The sequence below is a fragment of the Lagenorhynchus albirostris genome, chromosome 15 (genome assembly GCF_949774975.1).
Source record: "Lagenorhynchus albirostris chromosome 15, mLagAlb1.1, whole genome shotgun sequence".
NCBI lineage: Eukaryota > Metazoa > Chordata > Mammalia > Artiodactyla > Delphinidae > Lagenorhynchus > Lagenorhynchus albirostris.
In genome coordinates, this window is record NC_083109.1 from 80,641,458 (window position 1) to 80,663,235 (window position 21,778).

The following is a 21,778-nucleotide window of genomic DNA, read 5'->3' on the forward strand; positions in this document are numbered from 1 at the left end:
CCATTTCCATTTCTTTTTCTTTCCCCCTATGTTTCACTAATCTCAGGACACACACAAACGCAATGCACACGTATGTACATGCATGTGCACATATACAAGCCCACAGGAACACAAACAATTTCTCTAGATGCCCATCTCCGTCATCTCATACTTGGTCTCTTAGCCCCATCAGCCTCTCAGGCTGCCCCCCCCACCTCGCCTCCCTCCCTCCCTCTTTCCTTCTCTCTTGGATGGCTTCCCCTCCCCCCAACAGATGTCTGAGCCATCTCTCTCTGATTCATCCTCCTCAGGAAGGTAACGTGACCCCCCCCATTCCACTGCTCTCGGTAACCAGGCAGGGAGGATAAAGGGGAGTGGGTTGAGGAGGAAGACGAATGAGGGGAACCCATAGGGGCAGAGGGATGTCCTAGATAGTCCGGGGAGGGGATGCGGCACAGTCTCAGGTCTGTTGCCCCCTCCTCTCCTTCTTTGGCATCTTCACAGTCACCTTGGTTCTCCTATTTTTTTTCTCTTTAGCCTGATGCTTTACCTGTTCCAGATGCCTGCCTGCCTGCCTCCCTCTCCTGCCCCCATCTCTTCTCTCTTTCCTCTCTCTCTACTTCTCCCCACCTCTTTCCCCGCAGAGCTGATGGGTTTTCTTCTGGGAAAGTGGAGCCACTGATGGAACCGAGAAGCCACTGCTGGCTATAGAGGGAAAGCACGTGAGCGTGTGTTTGTGTGTTTGTGTGTGTGTGTGTGAGAGAGAGAGAGTTTGAGAGAGAGAGAGAGAGAGGAGAGGATGAGGGTCAGTGCTAGGAAGAGATGAGGAAGGGGTTGAGGACTGGTTCTGAAAGAGTCTCTGAGCTCCTGACATACAGCTCTGATCCCGGTTTCCAGAGTCTTAGGGCGCGGGTGCCCTGTGTGTGCCCACAGGCACCCGTGTCCGCAGTCCTTGTGTGTCTGGCATGTGTCATTCCACTCCCCCCTTTCCCTGCCCACGCCCCCGCACAGCTCTCTGCCTGCACCGCAGCCCCCCTCCAGCCTCCCTCCCTCCCGTTCATTTCTGCAGTGGCTGCTCCCCTTGCCTCCCTCCCCTCTCCCCTGCCCCCCTCCTCATTTCCGTCCTCCCCCACCCCCGCCCACGGCTGGTCTCCCTTCACTGGACCCGGCTCGCTGATGGATTCTCTTTGCGCAATCTGTGCGTCATCGCCCCCCATCCCCCCGGAACCTCTAACTGTCCAAGCCCCCAATCCCAACCCCTCTGGCAGGAGATGCGGACGAGGGGTCTGGTGGCAGAGAGCGGCAATCTCTGACGTTGCACTCCCACCCTCCACGCCCCCCTCCATCGCGTTTAAATCTTCCCTTTAAGCAATGGAGAGAGATGGAGTTGAGTCACCCCCCACCTGCGCACCCCCCTCCCCACCTGGTCTGCTCTCGTCCTCCAAACGTCCTTTGGGGGGTAGCAGCGAGAGGGGAAGAAGCAGGAGGGTGGTGGGGAGAGGTGGTCTGAAAAGGGGCCAACAGAGTCAGCTGGACAGAAGGACAGACACACATTTTTTTCTCGAGACACGCACAGACCATGAACAGACACGACACAGAGGCACACACATCCTCAATCTTTTCCCTATCTCTTCCAACTCGGATCCTTTCCGACAGCATCACCCAAGCCTCAAGATCCACCCATGTGCCCCTGCCCATGGCCCGCATCCCGCACCGCAGATCCGCGGACAGCGCCCGCAGGCGCGCAGAACCATCCCTCCTCTCTCAGGTTCACGCCGTCCTTGGGCGTGTTCCCCACGCACCGTGCAGTCGGGGAATGGGGAGTCTGGCCCCCTCCTCAGTTTTGGAATCCTTCTCTTCCCCCTTCCCAGTGTGGATCTCCTATGGGTCCCAGTCAGACGCTGGGAGAGCCCCCACCCTATTCCGCTCGTCGGGCTCCCGCCGCTGCAAGTTGCTCTGTAACCCACCCTCCCGCCTTGCAGCGTCTCTGAATCCACCCTTCCATTCATTCTGCCATTCATTCATTCATCCTTTTCTCCTCGTCCCTCCTTCATTCATTCATAGCCCCCCTGCCCCGCCCGCCTCAGCATTTCATTCATTCATTCCTTCATTCATTCATTTCCCTGGTGCCAGGATAGCGCACACCCCTCCAAAGAGGCCTGCAGCGCGCAGGCGCGGGCCGGGAGAGGCACGCATCCTCCAATCGCTGGGCGGCCTCCCGCCTCTAGGCGCCCGCCCGCTTCCCCATGAATGAACATTGACGTCAATGGGGCGGGGCGATTCCCACGTGACCCCGCGCGCTCCTCTTTATAAGGCGGTAGCGGCGCGGGCGCTGTCCAGCGTGCTGAAGCCTGAGCGAGCGAGTCTCCCGGAGCCGCGCGGATCCAGCTGAGCCCAGCCCACTGGACGCCAGACCTCGACCATCGCTCGTATCCTAGCCACCGCTCGGAGCCGAGGCGGACGAGTCCCGATCTTCCCCTGTCCCCACCCCGCCCCGACCCTCCTCTCCACCTCCCGCGTCGTGGCACCAGCTGGTAAATACTCTGCTGTCCGTCCCTCAAACCCTCAGCAGCCGTGGGCGTGAGGGAGGGTTCTCTCTCCCCCAGTTGGGAGTGTTGAAAACACAGCGGGGAGCCCCCGGGAAGGGTCCCTGGTAAATGGGGGAGTCGCCGCTCTTCTCTTGCTGCTGAAGTCGCCCACGCACCATCCGGGGAGTCCTGTGGGAAGGGAGCAGAGATTTTTTTTTCCCCGTATCCTTGCTGCTTAGTACGTGGGCGCTGCCAGTGAGCTGGCTCAGGGAAGGGGGGCGAGGAGGCACCGGGGGAGCAAGGGTTGCAGGCGTTTTCCCATTTACACGACTCCAGAGATCGGCACATCTTCCTCCTTTGCTCCTAAACGTCCCTTTTCAGGGTAAGGTTAGGGGGATAAGGGAAGCCCCGGCTTTCCTGATTAAAGGTGGGGGAAGGGAATATAAAATCAGAGAGCGGAAAATTCTTACAGAAACCCTCTCTTTCTTTGGTCACTTCTATTTTTTCACAGTCTCCGGCAGCACTTCGGTCATGAAATCGCTCAGGTTGCCGGCTCCTGTCCTCCTCTGCTTCCTTCTACTGACCAAGGGGTTGGGAGCAGCGCCCCCGGGGCACCCTGAGGCTCAGCCACCTCCCCCCAGCTCTGAGCATAAAGAGCCGGTAGCCGGGGACGCAGTGCTCGGGCCGAAGGATGTTAGCGCCCCAGAGGTCCGAGCCGCTAGGAATTCAGAGCCGCAGGACGAGGGAGAGCTTTTCCAGGGCGTGGATCCCCGGGCGCTGGCCGCGGTGCTGCTGCAGGCACTCGACCGCCCGGCCTCGCCCCCAGCGCCTGGCGGCTCCCAGCAGCGGCCAGAGGAAGAAGCAGCAGAAGCTCTGCTGACCGAGACCGTGCGCAGCCAGACCCACAGTCTCCCAGCGCCAGAGACCCAGGCGCCCGCGGCCCCGCCTCGCCCTCAGACTCAGGAGAATGGTCCCGAGGCGGCCGACCCCTCCGAGGAGCTCGAGGCGCTAGCTTCCCTGCTTCAGGAACTGCGAGATTTCAGTCCGAGCAGTGCCAAGCGCCAGCAAGAGACGGCGGCAGCAGAGACGGAAACCCGCACGCACACGCTGACCCGAGTCAACCTGGAGAGCCCCGGGCCGGAGCGCGTGTGGCGGGCTTCCTGGGGAGAGTTCCAGGCGCGCGTCCCGGAGCGCGCGGCCCTGCCGCCGCCTGCTCCCCCGCAATTCCAGGCGCGTATGCCCGAGAGCGGGCCCCTTCCCGAAGCCCACCAGTTCGGGGAAGGAGTGTCCTCCCCCAAAACACACCTAGGTGAGGCACTGGCACCCTTGTCCAAGGCGTACCAAGGCCTGGGCGCTCCCTTTACCAAGGCGCGCCGGCCGGAGACCTCACTCCTGGGCGGCTCTGAGGCGGGAGAGCGCCTTCTACAGCAAGGGCTGGCGCAGGTGGAAGCCGGGCGGCGGCAGGCGGAGGCCACACGGCAGGCCGCGGCCCAGGAAGAGCGGCTGGCCGACCTCGCCTCCGACCTGCTGCTCCAGTATTTGCTGCAGGGCGGGGCTCGGCAGCGCGGCCTGGGGGGTCGGGGGCTGCAGCAGGAGGAGGAGCGAGAGACCGAGAGGGGGCAGGAGGCGGCGGAGCAGGAGAGACGCGGCGGGGAGGAGAGGGCGGGGGAAGAGGATGAGGAGGCGGCGGAGGCGGAGGCGGAGGCGGAGGAGGCGGAGAGGGCGCGACAGAACGCTCTACTGTTCGCCGAGGAGGAGGACGGAGAAGCCGGAGCCGAAGACAAGCGCTCCCAGGAGGAGACGCCCGGCCACCGACGAAAGGAGGCCGAGGGGGCAGAGGAGGGCGGGGAGGAGGACGACGACGACGAAGAGATGGACCCGCAGACAATCGATAGCCTCATTGAGCTGTCCACCAAACTCCACCTGCCAGCGGACGACGTGGTCAGCATCATCGAGGAGGTGGAAGAGAAGCGGAAGCGGAAGAAGAACGCCCCTCCCGAGCCTGTGCCGCCCCCCCGGGCCGCCCCCGTCCCCACTCACGCCCGCTCCCCGCAGCCCCAGCCCCTCTCCCCAGCCCCGGCTCGGGACGAGCTGCCCGACTGGAACGAGGTGCTCCCGCCCTGGGATCGGGAGGAGGACGAGGTGTTTCCCCCGGGGCCCTACCACCCTTTTCCCAACTACATCCGGCCGCGAACACTGCAGCCACCCGCTGCCTCGCGCCGCCGCCACTACCACCACGCCCTGCCGCCTTCGAGCCACTATCCCGACAGGGAGGCCCAGGCGCGGCGCGCTCAGGAGCAGGCGGAGGCAGAGGAGCGCCGGCTGCAGGAGCAGGAAGAGCTGGAGAATTACATCGAGCACGTGCTGCTCAGGCGCCCGTGACCGGCCCCGCCCCCACGCGCCACCGCGCGCGTCGCCACCCCCCTCCGTGTCGCTCCTTTTCCCCTCTCAGTGTTTGCATGCGCCCGGCCCCGCCCTCGGCCACCGCCCAGCCCCGCCCCGTCCACCCCTCCGCCCGCGGGCCGCCCCGCCCCCGGGCTACGCCGGGACCTGTCAGACCTCTTCGTGCGTCGGAAGCCCGAAATCCCAAACTCACTCACGGGTGTCTCGGGGCCAGCAGGGGGGGGCGGGTAGTTTGTGCGAGTTCCCTGCCCCCGCGGGGCCCCGTCCCCACCTAGTCCCTCTCGGGATGTCCCGGTCTGAAACCGGAAAAAGGATTTCCAGTTAACTGTGTGAAGAAGTGTCTGTCTCCCGCCCTTTGGGCCTCCCAAGAGCCTCTCCACCCTCTCCGGATCGCTGTGAATTTACCCCTTCTTTCCCTACTCTGTTGTAAATACCCCTCACGGAGGAAATAGTTTTGCTAAGAAATAAAAGTGACTATTTTATTAGGACTTTGTTCTCGGTTATTCACCCGTCCCCTTGGGCCTGCGTGGTCCTTCCCAAGGGGCGGTGAGGGAAGCGCCATCCACAACACCCATCTCCTGCTCAACAGCGAAGGTTGAGTGACAGAACCTCTTTCAACCGTATTCGGCGTGGGGGAGGGGGCGTAGAATAGGCTCACATCCTTTAGGAAACCCTAAATTCCACTTCCAGCTTGGGGGTTAAAGTCACAGGTCCCCAGGCCCTGGCAGAGAGATGCAGAGCGGACACGGTGCCACAGCTCTGAGTCACCTAGTAAATCCTTCTTTGCACGATCTCAGGGCCACCTAGGCAGTGCTGGTGGCTCCCACCACCCCTGCTCCACCTTACCCACCCACCTCCCTTAACTGCTCCCTCAATTCCCTGGTCCTATGTACCTCACAAGACATGTGGGGAGGAGGGGTTGGCGGCCACGGAAACATCCTTTTAACTGCTTCTCAAGCCTTTTCTAAGCATAGAGGATGGGATACATCCTTGAACTCTGGAGTCTCCTCCCCAAATGAAACTAAACCAGGTGAATGACCACAAAGAAACCTCAGAGGAGTGAAACCATGTCCCCAGGAGTTGCTCCTCCCTGTCTGAAGGCAGCTCAGGGAGCTGGAGGCACCTTGGTCAGTGGTCACTGAGGTCAGAGAGACACTGAGCTCACAAATCTGTTCGGGGGGAGGGCGCTGCCAGGTAAAATACAGGACACTCAGTCAAATTTGCATTTCAGATAAACAATGAATACATTTGCACAGGACACACTTATCCTAAAAACATTATTCATTATCATAACAAATTGAACTGGGTATCTTCATTTTTTTTGGGGGGGGCTTAAATCTGGCAACCCTAGTTCCAGGGATGAGTGGAACGGGCAGTGTTGCTTTCCCGTCCTGACTGATCGCAGCAGCCCTCCTTCACAGAGCCTAAGCCAGGCAAAGTCCAGAAATGCTTTTCCTTTTATTTTAGAGGAAAAGAAAACAAAATCAGACACTTTCCCCACCCCACCCACTTAGCTCCTGCCTCACCGGGAACTCGGAGTGAAGGAGGGACAGGGCCCAGTCTTCTGTAAAGCCTACCCTTCCCCCAGCCCTCCCTTTCCTCAAAGTAGCAAGGTTAGAAAAAAATTAACTATGTTGCTCCTCCCCTGGAACTGAACGGAGGCCCCACTGCAGCCAAGAAGGAAGGGGAGGAGACAGATGAGGGAAAAGGACTTCCCTCTGGAGACACGGAGGTCCCCCTCCCAGGCAGAGAAGCTGCCCTGGCTGGCTGCGGGGAGGGCTGGAGGTAGGTTATGGGGCAGGGAGAAGAGAAGAGCCCTGAAAACCTTTTCCCTTTAACCTGACATATTTATATATTTACAGTTATAAGGGGGGGGGGAGTTTGGGGTGACATTAGTTCTTCAAAGGCAGGGGATGAAAGCCCAATAGCACCCCCGACTTGGTCACATTTTCCTGCCTCCTAGCTCCTAAAACCTTCAGTGGGAAAAGGGGAAACAGGAGGTAGGGGGTGGAGGGAGGGAATGTTTGAGGGTCCTGAGCCCACAGCTCACTGCAAAAGAAGGTGAGGCAGCAGAGGAGGGGCAGCTGGGTCCCACCAAGAAAAGGGCCACCGATGCCCTGCCTCTCCACCAGCTCCCCACATCTCCACGTGGCCCCGGGCGGAGGCTAGGCCAGACCCATCTCCTCCAGCACACTGCGTGGCGACTCATCCTCCTAAGGCAGAGACAGAAAGAGGGTGATGTGGAGACGCCAGGAGAGGCAGACAGGGTGAGGGAGTGGAGGGTGGGCAAGACAGCAATCGTCAGGACAGACAGAGGAGGGGGAAGCACAGAGAGACACGGGGAGGGAAGAGAGAAGCCAACGTGAGCCCAAGGCTGGAACAGCTGGGCACCCTTCAGGGGAGCTCTCCAGCCTCCCAGGAGCGCCTCCCAGGAGCGCCCCCCAGAGCCAACCATGGCAAGGAGTGGGGTCCAGGTTGAGTCCCCCACCACGCAGAGAACCCAAAGCCAGGAGCTTGGCGAGCAAGGGGCTCGGCCTCAGTATCCGAAGGGGAGGGAGGAAAACTGGGACTGGGGGCTGGGAAACTGGCTTTCCCAGGGCTGGGGGTGGCAGATGGTTGGGTGCGGGGAGGGAGTAAGAAGTTGGCATCAGGTCCCCGAGGAAAGGTGGACCAGACTGCAGAGAGATGAGTCATTAGGGTCTGAGCAGAGCAGTAGCAACAGGGTGGGTGTGTGAGTGCCAGGGCACGTGCGTATGAGTGTGCATGTGTGTGTGCGTGTGTGTGTGTGATGGGGGAGCTGGACCAGTGAGATGGCAAGTTGGATTCTGCCCTTTCTCCTTCTGCAGGGATGAGCCCCCCCCCCGCCCCCCATCTCTCCCCCTCCTCAGAGCCAGCTCAGGCCGGCTTGCTCATCATTGCAGGTTCCGGTGACTCATCTCCCTGCACCAAGGCTCAGCAGTGGCACAGCAGAGAGGGGGCAGGCAGTAATGGCGTGAGGGCGGGGGTGCTGGATAGAAGGGAGAATCAACAACCAGGCGCCCTCGACCCCAACCCCCAAATCCCCATGGCAAAATTTTGCTTCTGAGAAGCAGAGGCTTTGAGTATGTGTGTGTTTAAAAAAAAGAAAGAAAGAATGACCTATCATGTGCCCCTTCTCCATTTCTCTGAGCAACCCTAACTGCCGAGAGTAGCGTGGGACAAAGGCGATTTGGCTGGGATGAGACACCCTGGGTCTTGGGAGAAGGAGGGGGGAACTCGCACAGGCGGCCGTCCGCCACCCCACTACCTCCCACCCCGAGCAGTTAGGGCTTGAGGGCCAGCTGGCCAACCAGGCGCCTTGGGGGCCAGACGCCACAGGGAGGGTGGGAAGGGGCAGCTGGGGCCCGCAGGCAAGGTGTCCAGAGCAGGGAGGGTGCCCTTGGCCTTGGTCCTCTTCCTCCTACCCCTCACCGTCCCGGCCCGTACCTCTTGCAGCAGGTCTGCCTGCTCGATAGCCTTCAGCACACTCTTCTTGGAGGTGTCCTGGACGTCACCCCCCATCAGAAACTCATCCAAGATGAAGTAGGCCTTCTCAAAGTTGAAGATGATGTCCAGCTCGCAAACCTGGGAGGAGGGGGGGAGGCAGAGCTGAGTGTCAAGGTGCATCTCCACCCCACTTTTTTCTCATCACGGTTCCATGGCCTTCGTGACCACTCCTGCCCACCTTGGGTTCTTGCCCCAGGTCTATGTCCTCCCAACCCCTAGGCCTTAGTCCTTGGTTTGGCTTTTCCTTCTCCTTCTCTTGCCTCTTTCTCTGTGATCATGAGACATTAGTTGCTCTAGTCTACCCTTGACTCCTGTTGCCTTCCCCCCAGATCTGCGACACAGTTCCTACCAGAGGCTGGGCTAGCTTCCCTCCCTAGGCACAGTGACAGGGCAGGGAAGGAGGTTCTGGATCATGGGGTAAATGACTTCGGTTCCAAGCAGCACTGTGACACTAACCAGCTAACTCTACATGGCATTTAATTTCTCTGAGTCTCAGTTTTCTCATCTGAAAATGGAGACACCAACACCTACTCATAGGACGGAATGAGGAGCAATCAGGAGAACCTGAAAGCACTGTGTAAATTATTAAGTGGAATACAAATTATGGAGTTATTACTATTCCCCACCTAAGATCTGAGCTCACTGCCAGTGCCCAGACTATAGCCCAGATCAGTTAATTCAGAATCTCCAGGGGTGAGACATAGGCATCGCTATTTTTTAAAAAAACCTCTCTAGAAGATTCCAAAGCAAAGTCAAGGTCAGGAACCACTGATAAAAATCTGAACATGGCCTCTGTCCTTGTGTGAGAAGTTTGAGCTGAGCTCTAGATGGATTGACTAAGTGGCAGACTCTGGTCCCCACCCTCCTCCCCCGGGCTGATTAAGGGGCATGGCTAATAGGCTTAAGGCTTAAAGAGGGAGATTAACTACTGTTCTCACTGTTCCAACTTCCCCTCTCCTGAGTCTTCCAGGGCAGAGACCGGAAGGACCCCAGAGTCTGGTAAAAAGAGGGGATTGCTGCGTATAGCAATGGGTGGATGGGGAGACTTACGCTGCCGAAGTATTTGTCCAGGAGCTCCACGTACCGGTGGATCAGCTCCAGCGTGATAAGCTCGTTGTCTTGGCCCTCGATGGCGCAGCAGAAGTAGAGGCTGGCATATCTGAGGACAGGGGCACGGGAGGGATGGCTGGGACGGCTCCTGGGGCTGCTTTGGGACCCAGGCATTTTGTGCCCAAACCTCTCATTTCCTCCCATTCCCAGTCTGTGTCCCTACTGGACACAGGCGGGGTGGCCCCAGGGTGTGCAAACAGTAACTCACTCTGCCTCTTAGTGCCTCTCACAGACGCAAGCTCTTTCCCTCTCGACCTCTGACCTGTTCAGTTTGACTCAGCAAAAACCTGAGCCACGAATTCACCTGCTCAGAGGAGGAACTGGTGCACGTGTGTGTGTGTGTGTGTGTGTGTGTGTGTTAGGAAAGTGGTGCAGGATCTATGACTGTTGAATGAGGCTGCCAGGGACGTGTGCAATAGACAAGATGGGGCCTTCGGGACAGAGGTAGGTGCATGAAGTAGGTGTCAGGCTTGAGCAAAGCCAAAAGGGAACAAGAATTTCTTCAAGGTGAATTTGGAAAGTAAAGGCGGCTGGAGTTCATCGCTGCCCTCCGGATGTCCTTAGCTCTAAGCTCTTCCTGACCTAAGGGACTGCCTATTTCTTGGCCAGGTGAACCCATCCCAGACCCCAATCAAGCAGGATCCAGGCAGGTCTGAAAGTAGGTGGGGAGTCACCTCTTATAGACAACTTTGAGGTCCCTCCACTCCAGGAAGCTGCACATCTTGGGCTTGCGAGCCAGAACGACCTGCATGAGCTCCCGAACCATCTTCTTTCGCTCCTTGTCCGAGGTGGCCAGGTACCATTTTTGTAGCCGCAGCTTCCCCTGCCGGCTGAACAGCAGCATAAATCGCATCTGGGGGTGGGGGGGAGTCAGAGCCAAGGGTCAGAGATTTGGTTCTCTGAGCTGGTTTCCTCCAGAAATACACAGCCCCAAACCCATCCCATCTACCTCTTCTCTACTCGCGGCTCCTACTTTCTTCAAAACATCAGCCCTTGCCTTCAACACTGGCTACTCCCACCAGCAGGTGCCTTTCCTTGTAGGGGGTGTCAGAGCTTCTGAGTCTGTCATTTGGGTTCAAATCCTGCCTCTAGTAGTTGAGTAATTTGCCTTGGGCAATTACTTTATGTCTCCGGGCTTCAGTTTTTTGGTGTGTAAGATGGAAATAATAAAAGTACCTACTTTCCCGAGTTGTTAGGTGGGATTGAAGGAGTTGATACGTGAAAGAGTGCCTGACACGTAGGAAGCACTATAACACATTAGGTATCATTATTATTATTTCCTGATCTCCTGTTTCCTAATCCTGTTTTCCAAAGGTGTGTAAAATGCTATCACGGTGACAAGAAGCCCATAGCTGATGTCAGAGACGTCTGCTTTCTTTCCTGCTCTTTCTATCCACCACCACGCTGAAATCAGGTATTTTGTTCTCAAGAAGCTACCTCAATCCTCCACCCCATCCTAGCCATACACCCTTGCTGATGTCCCCAGCACACTGCCCTCCAGTGCCAGTCCTGTGCTCAGGGGTATTCTTCACATTAGCACATGGTATTGGGAGCCTCGGATTCCACCCTCTGCTCTCCTCGGCCCTCCAGGCATTTGGCCAGACATATTCCTCTTTTCCTCCTTTTAGGGTGCCTCCTGCTGAATGCCTACACTTCCCCAGATACCAGGTGACCAATTTCCCTTTCAGTCCCTCAGTTTGGACACAGCCATTCAGGGTGGCTCGCCTAGGGAATGTTTATGGAACAAGCCCAGGGGGGTGGACTGGGGAGTGCAGAGCCCTCACTACCCCGTGCAACCACAGCTTCCCAGTTCGGGGGGTGGGCGGGTCCGGGTCACATCCTGGAGTCATCTCCCTCTCCCTGGAGCTTTTCTCTCCGTGTACATTACCAGGGCCGGAGTCCTGGGTGTGCGGAACAGCACTAGTTTAGACGGCTAAGGATCAGAATTCGAGAGAACTAGGGTTTTTTTGGTGGCGGGGAAGGGGAAGCGCTGCTAGCGTGGCGGGTGGTCAACAGAGGGGCACAAGGGAGCCGTGTGCGGCTACGATGGGGGGTGGGCCGGGAGCAGGAAGACGGAAGGCCCGAGTTCCGGAAAGAGGATGGGGTGGGGGCCGGAGAGCCAAGAGCACCGGAACCGGGAAGCCAAAGCCTGGGTCCCCGAGAGCAAAACCTCGAGCTCACTTGGCTTCCCCACCTCACCCCCGCCTCTAGGTGAGGCAGGACGTCCACTCCTCGGACCCGGAAACTATCCCCTCGCACACACCGCCCTTCCCGCCGGCCGCCGCTGCTCTGGGCTGCACGTGGACAGAGGGTCTCGGTGACTTGCGACCCCCGCTGCCTCCCTCCGCCAACAGGCCCCGGAGCCCCCATTCCTCGGGCGACTTCCCTGCGGCAGTGGTTGGGACTCCTTGGATCGCGACCCGCGCGCTCCCCGTGGCTCCGGACGGTCCCACCGCCCCCTAGTCACCTCCCTCTCTCCCCACAAATGCGCCCCCTCTCCGCGCCTTCTCCCTAAAGCCATTTCCAGCTGGTCTTCCTTCCGAGGCCGGCTAGCCCACCCGCCCAGGTAAGTGAGGGCCTCTGAGGACCGGAGGGAGAAAGAGCGGCTCACACCGAGGGCGGCCCCAAGGACCCCTGCAGGTGCAGCCCACGCCCCTCGGTTCCCCCTCCCCTCCCTCTTTGCACAGCCTACCATCCTGCAGCCTCCGGCTCTGCGCGTCCCTCTTCGGCCACCGTAGGCGCCAGCTCCACTCCCGTTCTTATCCTTTCGCCTCCTTCCCTCCCTCTCTCTTGAAGCCCCGCCCCGTCCGCCGCGGTTCAGAGAACCAAGGCTTTGCGTACTGCGCAGGCGCCAATGCTGCGGAGCGCGCGGGCGGGGCTGGAGGTGGAGAAGCGGAAGCCATGGCAACCAGGTCCTTGACTTCAGCTTTGAGTAGCCCTGTCGTCATGGTAACAAGGCTGTCTTGTGGGCTGGTTGGAGGATGGGGGAGGAGGACAATGAGGTCCTCGCGCTTTGGAACCTTGGGGGAGAAAGGCGGGTAAAGGGGTGAGAGGTGGATGAGGTGACCGCTGGAGTTTGTGAGGAAGTAGGGTGGTTTAATGGAAGGGGCGTGGGCGATTGAGAGGGAGCAGGGTGGGAATTGTCTGTAGGGAAGGAGGAATGACGAGGAAGGCAAAGACAAAGGGTGGTGGTAGGGCAGGCATGAGAGAAGTATGGAGCTCAGAATAGACATCTACTGGGAACATGCTAGATGCAGCAACAAAGTAAGAGAAAGGTGTAGGTAATGAGGCAGACGAGAAATAAAAAGAGAAAAGGAGGGGCTGAAAGAAAAGTGATGTAAGGAAGAGGGGGAGAAGCATGATTAAGGCGAAAGAGAAAGAAATAAAGAGAATCTTAAAAAGTTGGCATGGGTTAAAGCTAAAAAGGGACAATCGTAACCCAGACACAAGTGTAAAGATAAGAAGGATGTAAATTGTAATACAAGCTTTTTGACTGAGGATGTGCATGTGTGAGTGTGTTTATTTGTGTGTGTGTGTCCACGTAGTAAAGGAGTTTGCATATAAATGGATAAGAGGAAAATCTTAAATTTTGTCATGCGGAAAACTTAATGGCATATTTCTAGATAATTATTGGTAACTAATGATGCTATTGTTTTTGAGTAGCACTTGAAGCAAATGTTGGTAAGGCTCTACCTGTCTCCACTTTGCATTCTTTTCTTCTTACTCTTTGTTATGGAGGTCATATGCTTTAGTTGCAAGGGGGTGGGCCTAATCACCTGGGATTAGGTCCTTTAACCCTCCGTTTACTCATTTAAAAAATGAAGATACCGGGCTTCCCTGGTGGCGCAGTGGTTGAGACTCCACCTGCCGATGCAGGGGACACGGGTTCGTGCCCCAGTCCGGGAAGATCCCACATGCCGCGTAGTGGCTGGGCCCGTGAGCCATGGCCGCTGAGCCTGCGCATCCGGAGCCTGTGCTCCGCAACGGGAGAGGCCAAAACAGTGAGAGGCCCGTGTACCGCAAAAAAAAAAAAAAAAAAATGAAGATACCTACCTTGCAAGTCCGATTTGAGGCTGTATAGAAAGTATCTGACACACTGTAAACACTTGATATTGGTAGCGATTACTACTATTTGCCTTTCCCAACTTCTTTGGTCTACTACTTTTTCTTCTTCCTTTTTTTTTGGCGGTACGCGGGCCTCTCACTGTTGTGGCCTCTCCCGTTGCGGAGCACAGGCTCTGGACGCGCAGGCTCAGTGGCCATGGCTCACGGGCCCAGCCGCTCCGCGGCATGTGGGATCTTCAGGGACCGGGGCATGAACCCGTGTCCCCTGCATCGGCAGGCGGACTCTCAACCACTGCACCACCAGGGAAGCCCTTCCTCCTTTCTTTTTCATCTCCCTTTTTCCTCTGCCTATATCATAGGCTTGCCAATGGCATAGACATTGGCTGAACTATCTTGGTGTTATTTTTTAGGTCAAGAATCATATCAATAAAGCAAGTTGTCATCATGGAGTGAAAAGGAGTGGGAGTGTGTGAGAAGGGCAGAAGGCAAAATAATAAAATGTGCTCATAGGGGAGAGGAGAAGGTTGTGTATAAAGAAGTAATGAGCAGTGAGGTAAAGATGTAAAGCAGAGGGCTTCCCTGGTGGTGCAGTGGTTGAGAGTCCGCCTGCCGATGCAGGGGACACGGGTTCGTGCCCCGGTCCGGGAGGATCCCACATGCCGCGGAGCAGCTGGGCCCGTGAGCCATGGCCGCTGAGCCTGCGCGTCCGGAGCCTGTGCTCCGCAACGGGAGAGGCCACAGCAGTGAGAGGCCCGCGTACCGCAAAAAAAAAAAAAAAAAAAAAAAAAAAGATGTAAAGCAGAGATCTAGGCAACAGCCCGAGGAAGTGTAGAAGATCTAGAGATGTAAACTCCTACACGCCTTGGAAAGATGACACTTTCTAGAATTCCTTGTCTCAACATGCCATGCCTAGCTGCAGAGAAGATAAGATTCATGAGAGAATTGTGAGAAATAGGGGTTTTGCTCACGTAGAATCATAGACTCAAGTGGTTTAAACTAACTAGAAGATGATGGACCTCATTTATCTCTTTGTGGTTAGTGAATGATACACGTAGAGAATCTATGAGTTAGTGGGTCCAATGAGCTTGTGTCTGCACATGAGTTCGGATTTGACGCAGTGGGCAGTTGGGAGTCATTGTAGTTGTCTGAGCTGCTGAATAACTTGGTGAAAACAGCTTTGAAAAAGTTAATCTTACAGTAATATGGGGGATGATTTGAAAGGACAAATGGAAGGCTGGAAGATCATCTAGGAGGCAGTTTTGGGAATCTAGGCACAAAAATGAAATGGAGAGGGACAAATCGGAGAGATACCTGTAATGGGCCAATCACCTGAATTTAGAACTCATCTAAGTAGAGAAGGAAGAAGAATCAAAGATGAGTCTGGAGAATTAGTGGTGCCATTTGTATAAATGGAAAAATAGAATAGGTGAGAATCTCCCTCATTAGTATGGATGGTGTTTTTATTGTTATCCTGCGAAGCCCATGCTGACATCTCCCCAAGCCTTCCCTCTTCCCTCATCTGGTTGGAGCGGTGGTTCCTGCGGTGGGTGGAAGGGTGATCCACGTGGCCTCAAAGCCTTTCATTTCTGAGTCTATGATCTGTGTTTCTCTCTCTTGTGATGATGCTCCCTGCCACCTTTTTTTTAAAATTTATTATTTACTTATTTATTTTTGGCTGCATTGGGTCTTCGTTGCTGCGCGCGGGCCCTCTCTAGCGCAGCGAGCCGGCGCTACCCCTCGCGGCGGTGGGCGGGCTTCTCATTTGGTGGCCTCTCCCGTTGTCAAGCACGGGCTCCAGCAGCCGCAGCACGCAGGCTCAGTAGTTGTGGCTCGCGGGCTCCAGAGTGCAGGCTCAGCAGCTGTGGCGCACGGGCCCAGCTGCTCCGCAGCATGCGGGATCCGCCCGGACCAGTGCTTGAACCCGTGTCCTCTGCATCGGCAGGCGGATTCCCAACCACTGCGCCACCGGGGAAGCCCCCGCCACCATTTTTGGTGTATTCTTTAAGTACTCATTGTTCCCTGATGATGTCATTTGCACTCATCTCTGGGTTTTTTTTTTTAACTTCTTGTTTTTAACTAAGCAGTTGGTACCTTATCATATGCTATTCCTAAGGGTCCTGAATACTTTCTGTGGTAGATGTTTGCCATTTTTTTTCACTTCCCTGGCTCTAAACCCCCTTCCTAGGGTTTCAGAATCCCCACCTTACGAGTCTAAGGGGAGGTAGAGCAGCCTCCCAGTGTAGCATTTGAATTTCCCAGATATTCCCTTTGGCAGCCCTCTTTGTGCCCACAGCATGGGCATGTCTGCTGGATTCGGCCAGTCTTTACTCTCACCTGGACTTTGGTCCAGGAAGGAATGAGGGGGGATGGGGTGACGAGGATAGGTAAGACTCTGGCAGAGGGTCAGAGGACAAAACCTAGGGCGCAGGTGGAGTGGCGCCAATGGCAGTGTCCCGTACCAGTAATAGGTAGGGTGGGGGTACCTGGTGATTTGTAATTTGGGGCTCTGTCTCTAGTGTGAGACCTCCTGCTGGTTCTCTGGCCCTCCTGGCAATTCCCTGAGCTCCCCAGTTTCCTTTTCTGCTTCATTTAGCCAGAGTTGGTTTCAGTTCCTGGTAACAAAGGACTCTGACTGGTAAACTAGGTAATCATGCCACACTGTCTGTTGATGAAACATGTGAGTTGTAAGCTCCTCTTGGGACAGTGTCTTACTCATGTTTTATTTCTTTACAGCACCTAGCACAGTGCTTGTTGATTGGCTTCAATTATGATTGGTATACGTGGTTACCTAATCGAGATATTTAAATCTTACCTCTCACCCCAAATATGCTAAATTCTAATTTTCTATATAATAGTACATATTTAATATCTATTATTCCTGCTAGAGGATAGACTGCCTTCCTTTGTTGTTTCTCCTGTGCCTAGCACAGTGCCCAGCACACAGCAGGTACCCAAGTGTTGTTGAAGAAAGGTACACCGGATCCTCCACTTGAAAATTTCATTGTCATCTCAAACTTCACTTGCCCCAAATGAGTAACTTCCTTCCGCCTTCCCCTGAAACCATCCCATTTCTTGGTTTCCCATTGTGGTCAACATCGCCACCTTTTCCTAAGTTTGCAGACTATCAGCCTGGGACATGAAGGATCACAAAAAGCATGGCTTATTCAAGGGACGTAGGTCAGACCTGCCTGATAGACCAGGAGAGCGTATGGAAAAAGGGGAGACGGGCTGGGTTATCAGAGGAGGGAGGCAGCAGTCTGAAAACCAACTTGATGACTTGGGAGTTCATTCTCAGGCACGTCCCTGGAACCTGCCTTGCTATTATTTTTCCTTTGTGATTTTGTTCATATTGTTTTCTGGAATGCGCTGCCATTCGCTCCCCACAGACCCAAATCCACCTTATTCATCCTTTAAGATGGAACAAAGCAGCCGGTCCTGATGACCCTTTACACTCCAGTGGTCATTTCTAGAATATTTCTTTCAACCATTTTTGCAGTGATTCCCGTAACATTTCAGCTTTTTGGTGAGTATTCTCCGCAGATGCTGGCAGACCTCATTTAACTGCGCTCTGCTTTACTGTGCTTCTCAGATACTGAGTATTTTACAAATTGAAGGTTTGTACTGTAGCAACCCTGCACTGAGCAAGTCTTCTGGCGCCATTTTTCCAACAGCATTTGTTCACTTCATGCCTCTGTGTCACATTTTGGTAATGCTTGCAATATTTCAAACTTTTTCATGATTATTATCTTTGTTATGGTGACCTGTGATCAGTGATCTTTGTTACCACTGTGGTAACTGCAGATGTGGTAGAAATGGCAAGAAAACTAGAATTAGAAGTGGAGCCTGAAGATGTGACTGAACTGCTGCCATCTTGCAATAAAACTTTCATGGTGAGGAGTTGTTTCTTCTGGATGAGCAAAGAAAGCGGTTTCTTGAGATGGGATCTACTCCTGGTGAAGATGCTGTGAAGACCATTGAAATGACAGGAAAGGAATGAGAGTATGACATAAACTTAGTTGATAAAGCAGCGGCAGGATTTGAGGGAATTGACTCCGATTTTGAAAGAAGTTCTACTCTGGGTAAAATGCTATCACACAGCATTGCAGGCTACAGAGAAATTGTTTGTGAAAGGAAGAATCAATCAATGCAGTCAATCACTGTTGTCTTATTTTAAGAAATTGACACAGCCGTCGCAACCTTCAGCAACCATGACCCTTATCAGTCAGCAGCCATGCATCAAGACAGGACCCTCAAAAAAAAAAAAAAAAAAAGACAGGACCCTCCACCAGCAGAAGATTACAATTACTGGCTCAGATGATGGTCAGCATTTTTTAGCAATAAAGTATTTATAAAGTAAGTGTATCTCCGAGGTATGCCTGTACTTGAGAGTAAGAAACATCGATCACTTACATGATTGTTGTTTTTTTGGCCTGCGCTGAGCATGAGGGATCTTAGTTCCCTGACCAGAGATGGAACCCGCTCCCTCTGCAGAGTCTTAATAACCACTGGACCGCCAGGGAAGTCACTCACTTACTCTGTTTTAAAAGTGCTTCACCGCCCCCAGTATACAGTTACACGCTTAAAGAAAAACTTGTTAAATTGGAGTTCAGACTTGGCAAGGTTTCGGTTGAAGCCATAGCTGCTTTGCTTCAGAAGCTCTCCACTGGCGCCAAAGCGACCTCTGGTGGCCAGGGGAGAAAAGGCTACATTCAGGACGCTGGTGTTCCAGCTGGTAAGGCACAGGTGTGCACACAGGATGCCCTGGTGACGGGCCCGTGAGGGCAGCACCTTTGCTCCTGAATGAGTCTGAGCCCTCCTCTGTGTTCAGGGAGATCTGTGTTCCCAAATGCCACAGAGAGGGCGGTACAGTGCAGTGGCCAGGAGCACAGGCATGGCTGGGGCAAATGATTCAACCTTCCTGTGTCTTACCTTCCTCATCTCTACAGAAGTGCACGCCATGATTACTACAATGAAACTTACTTGAGGGACCGCCTGGGAAAAAAAAATGATTTGGAAAACAGATGGTGTGTCCTTGACAAGCTTCATTCTGATAGAATCTTTTTACCCTTGAGGGATTTACAAAATCCATACTCATTGCCCACACCTGGGCAGATAAATAATTCCAGTGGGTGAGGTGAACAAGAAATCTGCCATTATGATAGATGCAGGCAGATCTTGTGGAATTTTCATCCCTAGAAATAGACAGAGGAAGAGTGGCCAAGGAGGACTGGGTGGGCTTCACACTGTGAGGCTGCCTCACCGTCTTTGTCCTCAAAATATCTGAGAAGAACAGAAGGTACTGTTAAATGGGGCACTTCCTGGGGCAAACTCCCTTGGTGGCGAAGAGACCTTCTGAAGAACTCTTTTCTTCTGAGCCTTCTCAGCATGTATGGACAGTGTTTGAATTACATCCTGCAGAATTAAGGCTCTAATGTGTTCTGCTTTTGGAAGCATCTTGTGCAAAAAGGAGGCTCTTTTGGTCTCTAAGCAAATCTGTCACAGATGGGTAGCTCCTCAACAACTAGCCCAGTGCCTGGCATTGGTCATCTTTTCAGGGTATAAGGAGGACAAAAGATAAATCTGGATCCTGGTGTCCTAAATTCTTGGCCTTCATGAGCCTTTATGAGCCTGAAGCGGGATCTGTATGAGAGGAAGGAAGTATTCCTGCAGGAAGAGGAATCCTTTAGCCCCAGCTGAAGTTTTGGCCATAAACCTCAGCATAGAAGTGTCTTGTGAACTGGCTCAGGCTACATCTAGTTTTTGTGTACGGGCTGGGGTGTACGAGCTGGGCTGTAAGACTAGGAAGAGGCAAAGTGGACTCGCTGGCCTTTTTCCCTGTAGTTCTACAACCATATCTTAGTCCTTCAAGGCTTGCCAGTTGCACAGTGAGAATAGGAAAGGAAAGACGGAGAAGTCATTGAGGTTAAAGGAGAGCATCTCTCTCTAAAGCTGAGAGTAGCTTTGGGGAGCTACTCATTCTAGGCCTCGTTCCTCTGGGTCTTGCCCTTGCTCCCACTGGCTTCCTAAGGGGAGAGGAAGGTCTTCCTTCCAGGCTTGATGGCACTCGGGGGCCTCTTACTACATCAGCCTCGTGGGAGACAAGAAATCCTGAATGTAAAGAGAGGAAACCATGAGGAGGAGGTGTAACAACCACATCTCCTTGGAACATCCTAGTGCATTGTGTTGGAGGCCCCAGGAATGCCCCTGGACTGACCCTTGAGAGGGATACAGGAGCGGAAGGGCAGTGAGAAGGCCTTAGTACGTGTTGAATGACTGAGGAGGGAGTCAGTGAATGGAGACCGTTTCTAGATTTACTCTCCAAAACATTATAATCAAAATTTGCTCCAAAGAAGTCTAACATAATATTAGGGAAAATTATAATTGAGGCTTCTTTCAGTTCAAGGTCTAAAAATCTATCTTTATTCATGGCAGTGGGGTTATTCAGGAAAGTTGTGAAGGCTTTTTTAAGCTTCAGAAAACGTAGGATTCTTACCAGGCAAGAGGATCACCTTTGATTGTTTTGTACCATTTGAAAATGTTGGTGTCACCAACATAATCACATTCTTGCGAGATTAGGAGATTCTTAAAAGATACTTAGTCCCATTGCTAAGAAGTTATCTTATGCATATACGAGCATGTGCGCACTGGGATAAATGTGCAAGGATGTCCGTCTCAGCATTGTTGGTAACAACAATGACATTTTTTTTAAAAGCCATGAAACAACCAAAATGTCAGTCAGTGATCCACTTTTACCCTTTCAAACAGTTTGAATGTCTTAGTATGAGCAGGTGTTCCTTGTCGTTTAAAAAAATCACCTCTACCCTGACTGCTGACTCATCCCCACCAAGTGGTCATCCTGGCTGTGCTTGAACACTTCCAGTGATGGAGAACTCACTACCACTTAACTATCAGACAATGTTTTGATCAAGAGCCTCTGGACAATAATTAGTTCCTATTAAGACATGATCTAGGTTTACGGGGGGGGACTGGGTCTATCAATCCCATCTTCAGGGCTCTGGAGCTGGATAGCATGCAATTTTGACAACTAGTTCTTGGCATTTTTTCCATTTAAAAATTATTTTTGAATATACGAATGGAAAATAATTGGGGGAAGTATGTCCTCTGGCAAAAGCCTTCAAGATACTGGAAAAAGACAATAAAGGACTGTTCAGGATAACATTTTAAGGAGGGTATTAAGAATCTATGTAGGGGCTTCCCTCGTGGCACAGTGGTTAAGAATCTGTCTGCCAATGCAGGGGACACAGGTTCGAGCCCTGGTCTGGGAAGATCCCACATGCCGCGGAGCGACTAAGCCCATGTGCCACAACTACTGAGCCTGCGCTCTAGAGCCCACGAGCCACAATTACTGAGCCTGTGCACCTAGAACCTGTGCTCCGCAACAAGAGAAGCCACTGCAATGAGAAGCCTGCGCACTGCAACAAAGAGCAGACCCCGCTCGCCACAACTAGAGAAAGCCTGTGTGCAGCAACAAAGACCCAACGCAACCGAAAAAAAAAAAGAATCTATGTAACCTAGGGGCAGGACAGGAATAAAGATGCAGACATAGAAAATGGACTTGAGGACACGGGGAGGGGGGAAGGGTAAGCTGGGACGAAGTGAGAGAGTGGCATGGACATATATATACTACCAAATGTAAAATAGATAGCTAGTGGGAAGCAGCCGCATAACACAGGGAGATCAGCTTGGTGCTTTGTGACCACCTAGAGGGGTGGGATAGGGAGGGTGGGAGGGAGACGCAAGACGGAGGGGATATGGGGATGATATATGTATAGGTATAGCTGATTCACTTTGTTATACAGCAGAAACTAACACACCATGTAAAGCAATTGTACTCCAATAAAGATGTTAAAAAAAAGAATCTGTGTAACAAAAGAGCCTTGTTCTCAAGGAACCTGCTGTGTCAATGGGGGTGGGGAGGATAACATGCAACTCAAAGAGCATACACACATGCACGCGCTGTTACACACCAGGAGAAAGAAAGACGGGTCCATGCCAAGCAGAGACCGATGATGTCGACTGGATCCATGGCTATCCATGGTGGGGGAAATGGATCTGGTCTGGGTTTTGAGAAATGGGGAGTGGGGTAGGCATGGGGGAGGGTGGGGACATTTGGTGGGGAAGGAAATGGCATGAACAGAGATGGGAAG

At 53.8% G+C, this 21,778-nt stretch overlaps 2 protein-coding genes across 2 annotated transcripts; one reads left to right on the plus strand and one right to left on the minus strand.

Annotated features, from left to right (window-relative positions):
* The first annotated feature begins 2,452 nt into the window (after positions 1-2,452).
* On the plus strand, positions 2,453-5,393 carry VGF (VGF nerve growth factor inducible). Its single transcript, XM_060122662.1, has 2 exons — positions 2,453-2,513; positions 3,019-5,393. Exon 2 carries the CDS (start codon positions 3,039-3,041, stop codon positions 4,887-4,889), a length of 1,851 nt encoding a protein of 616 aa, XP_059978645.1. The 5' UTR covers positions 2,453-2,513; positions 3,019-3,038; the 3' UTR covers positions 4,890-5,393.
* AP1S1 (adaptor related protein complex 1 subunit sigma 1) lies at positions 5,376-12,342 on the minus strand. Its single transcript, XM_060122663.1, has 5 exons — positions 12,238-12,342; positions 10,220-10,398; positions 9,486-9,594; positions 8,376-8,513; positions 5,376-7,123 (listed from the first exon to the last, which is right to left on the minus strand). The coding sequence occupies exons 1-5, from the start codon at positions 12,238-12,240 to the stop codon at positions 7,076-7,078; spliced, it is 477 nt and encodes a 158-aa protein (XP_059978646.1). The 5' UTR covers positions 12,241-12,342; the 3' UTR covers positions 5,376-7,075.
* Between the last annotated feature and the right edge of the window lie 9,436 nt (positions 12,343-21,778).

What these genes read in the sequence shown, in the direction of transcription:
- VGF (XM_060122662.1), top strand. Translation starts at nt 3,039, where the DNA reads ATGAAATCGCTCAGGTTGCCGGCTCCTGTCCTCCTCTGCTTCCTTCTA.
- AP1S1 (XM_060122663.1), bottom strand. An exon ending in CTCAAAGTTGTCTATAAGAG is followed by an intron (nt 9,595 to 10,219) that starts GTGACTCCCCAC and finishes CCCTGTCCTCAG; the next exon opens with ATATGCCAGCCTCTACTTCT. An exon ending in AGGCAGACCTGCTGCAAGAG is followed by an intron (nt 7,124 to 8,375) that starts GTACGGGCCGGG and finishes TCTCTGCCTTAG; the next exon opens with GAGGATGAGTCGCCACGCAG.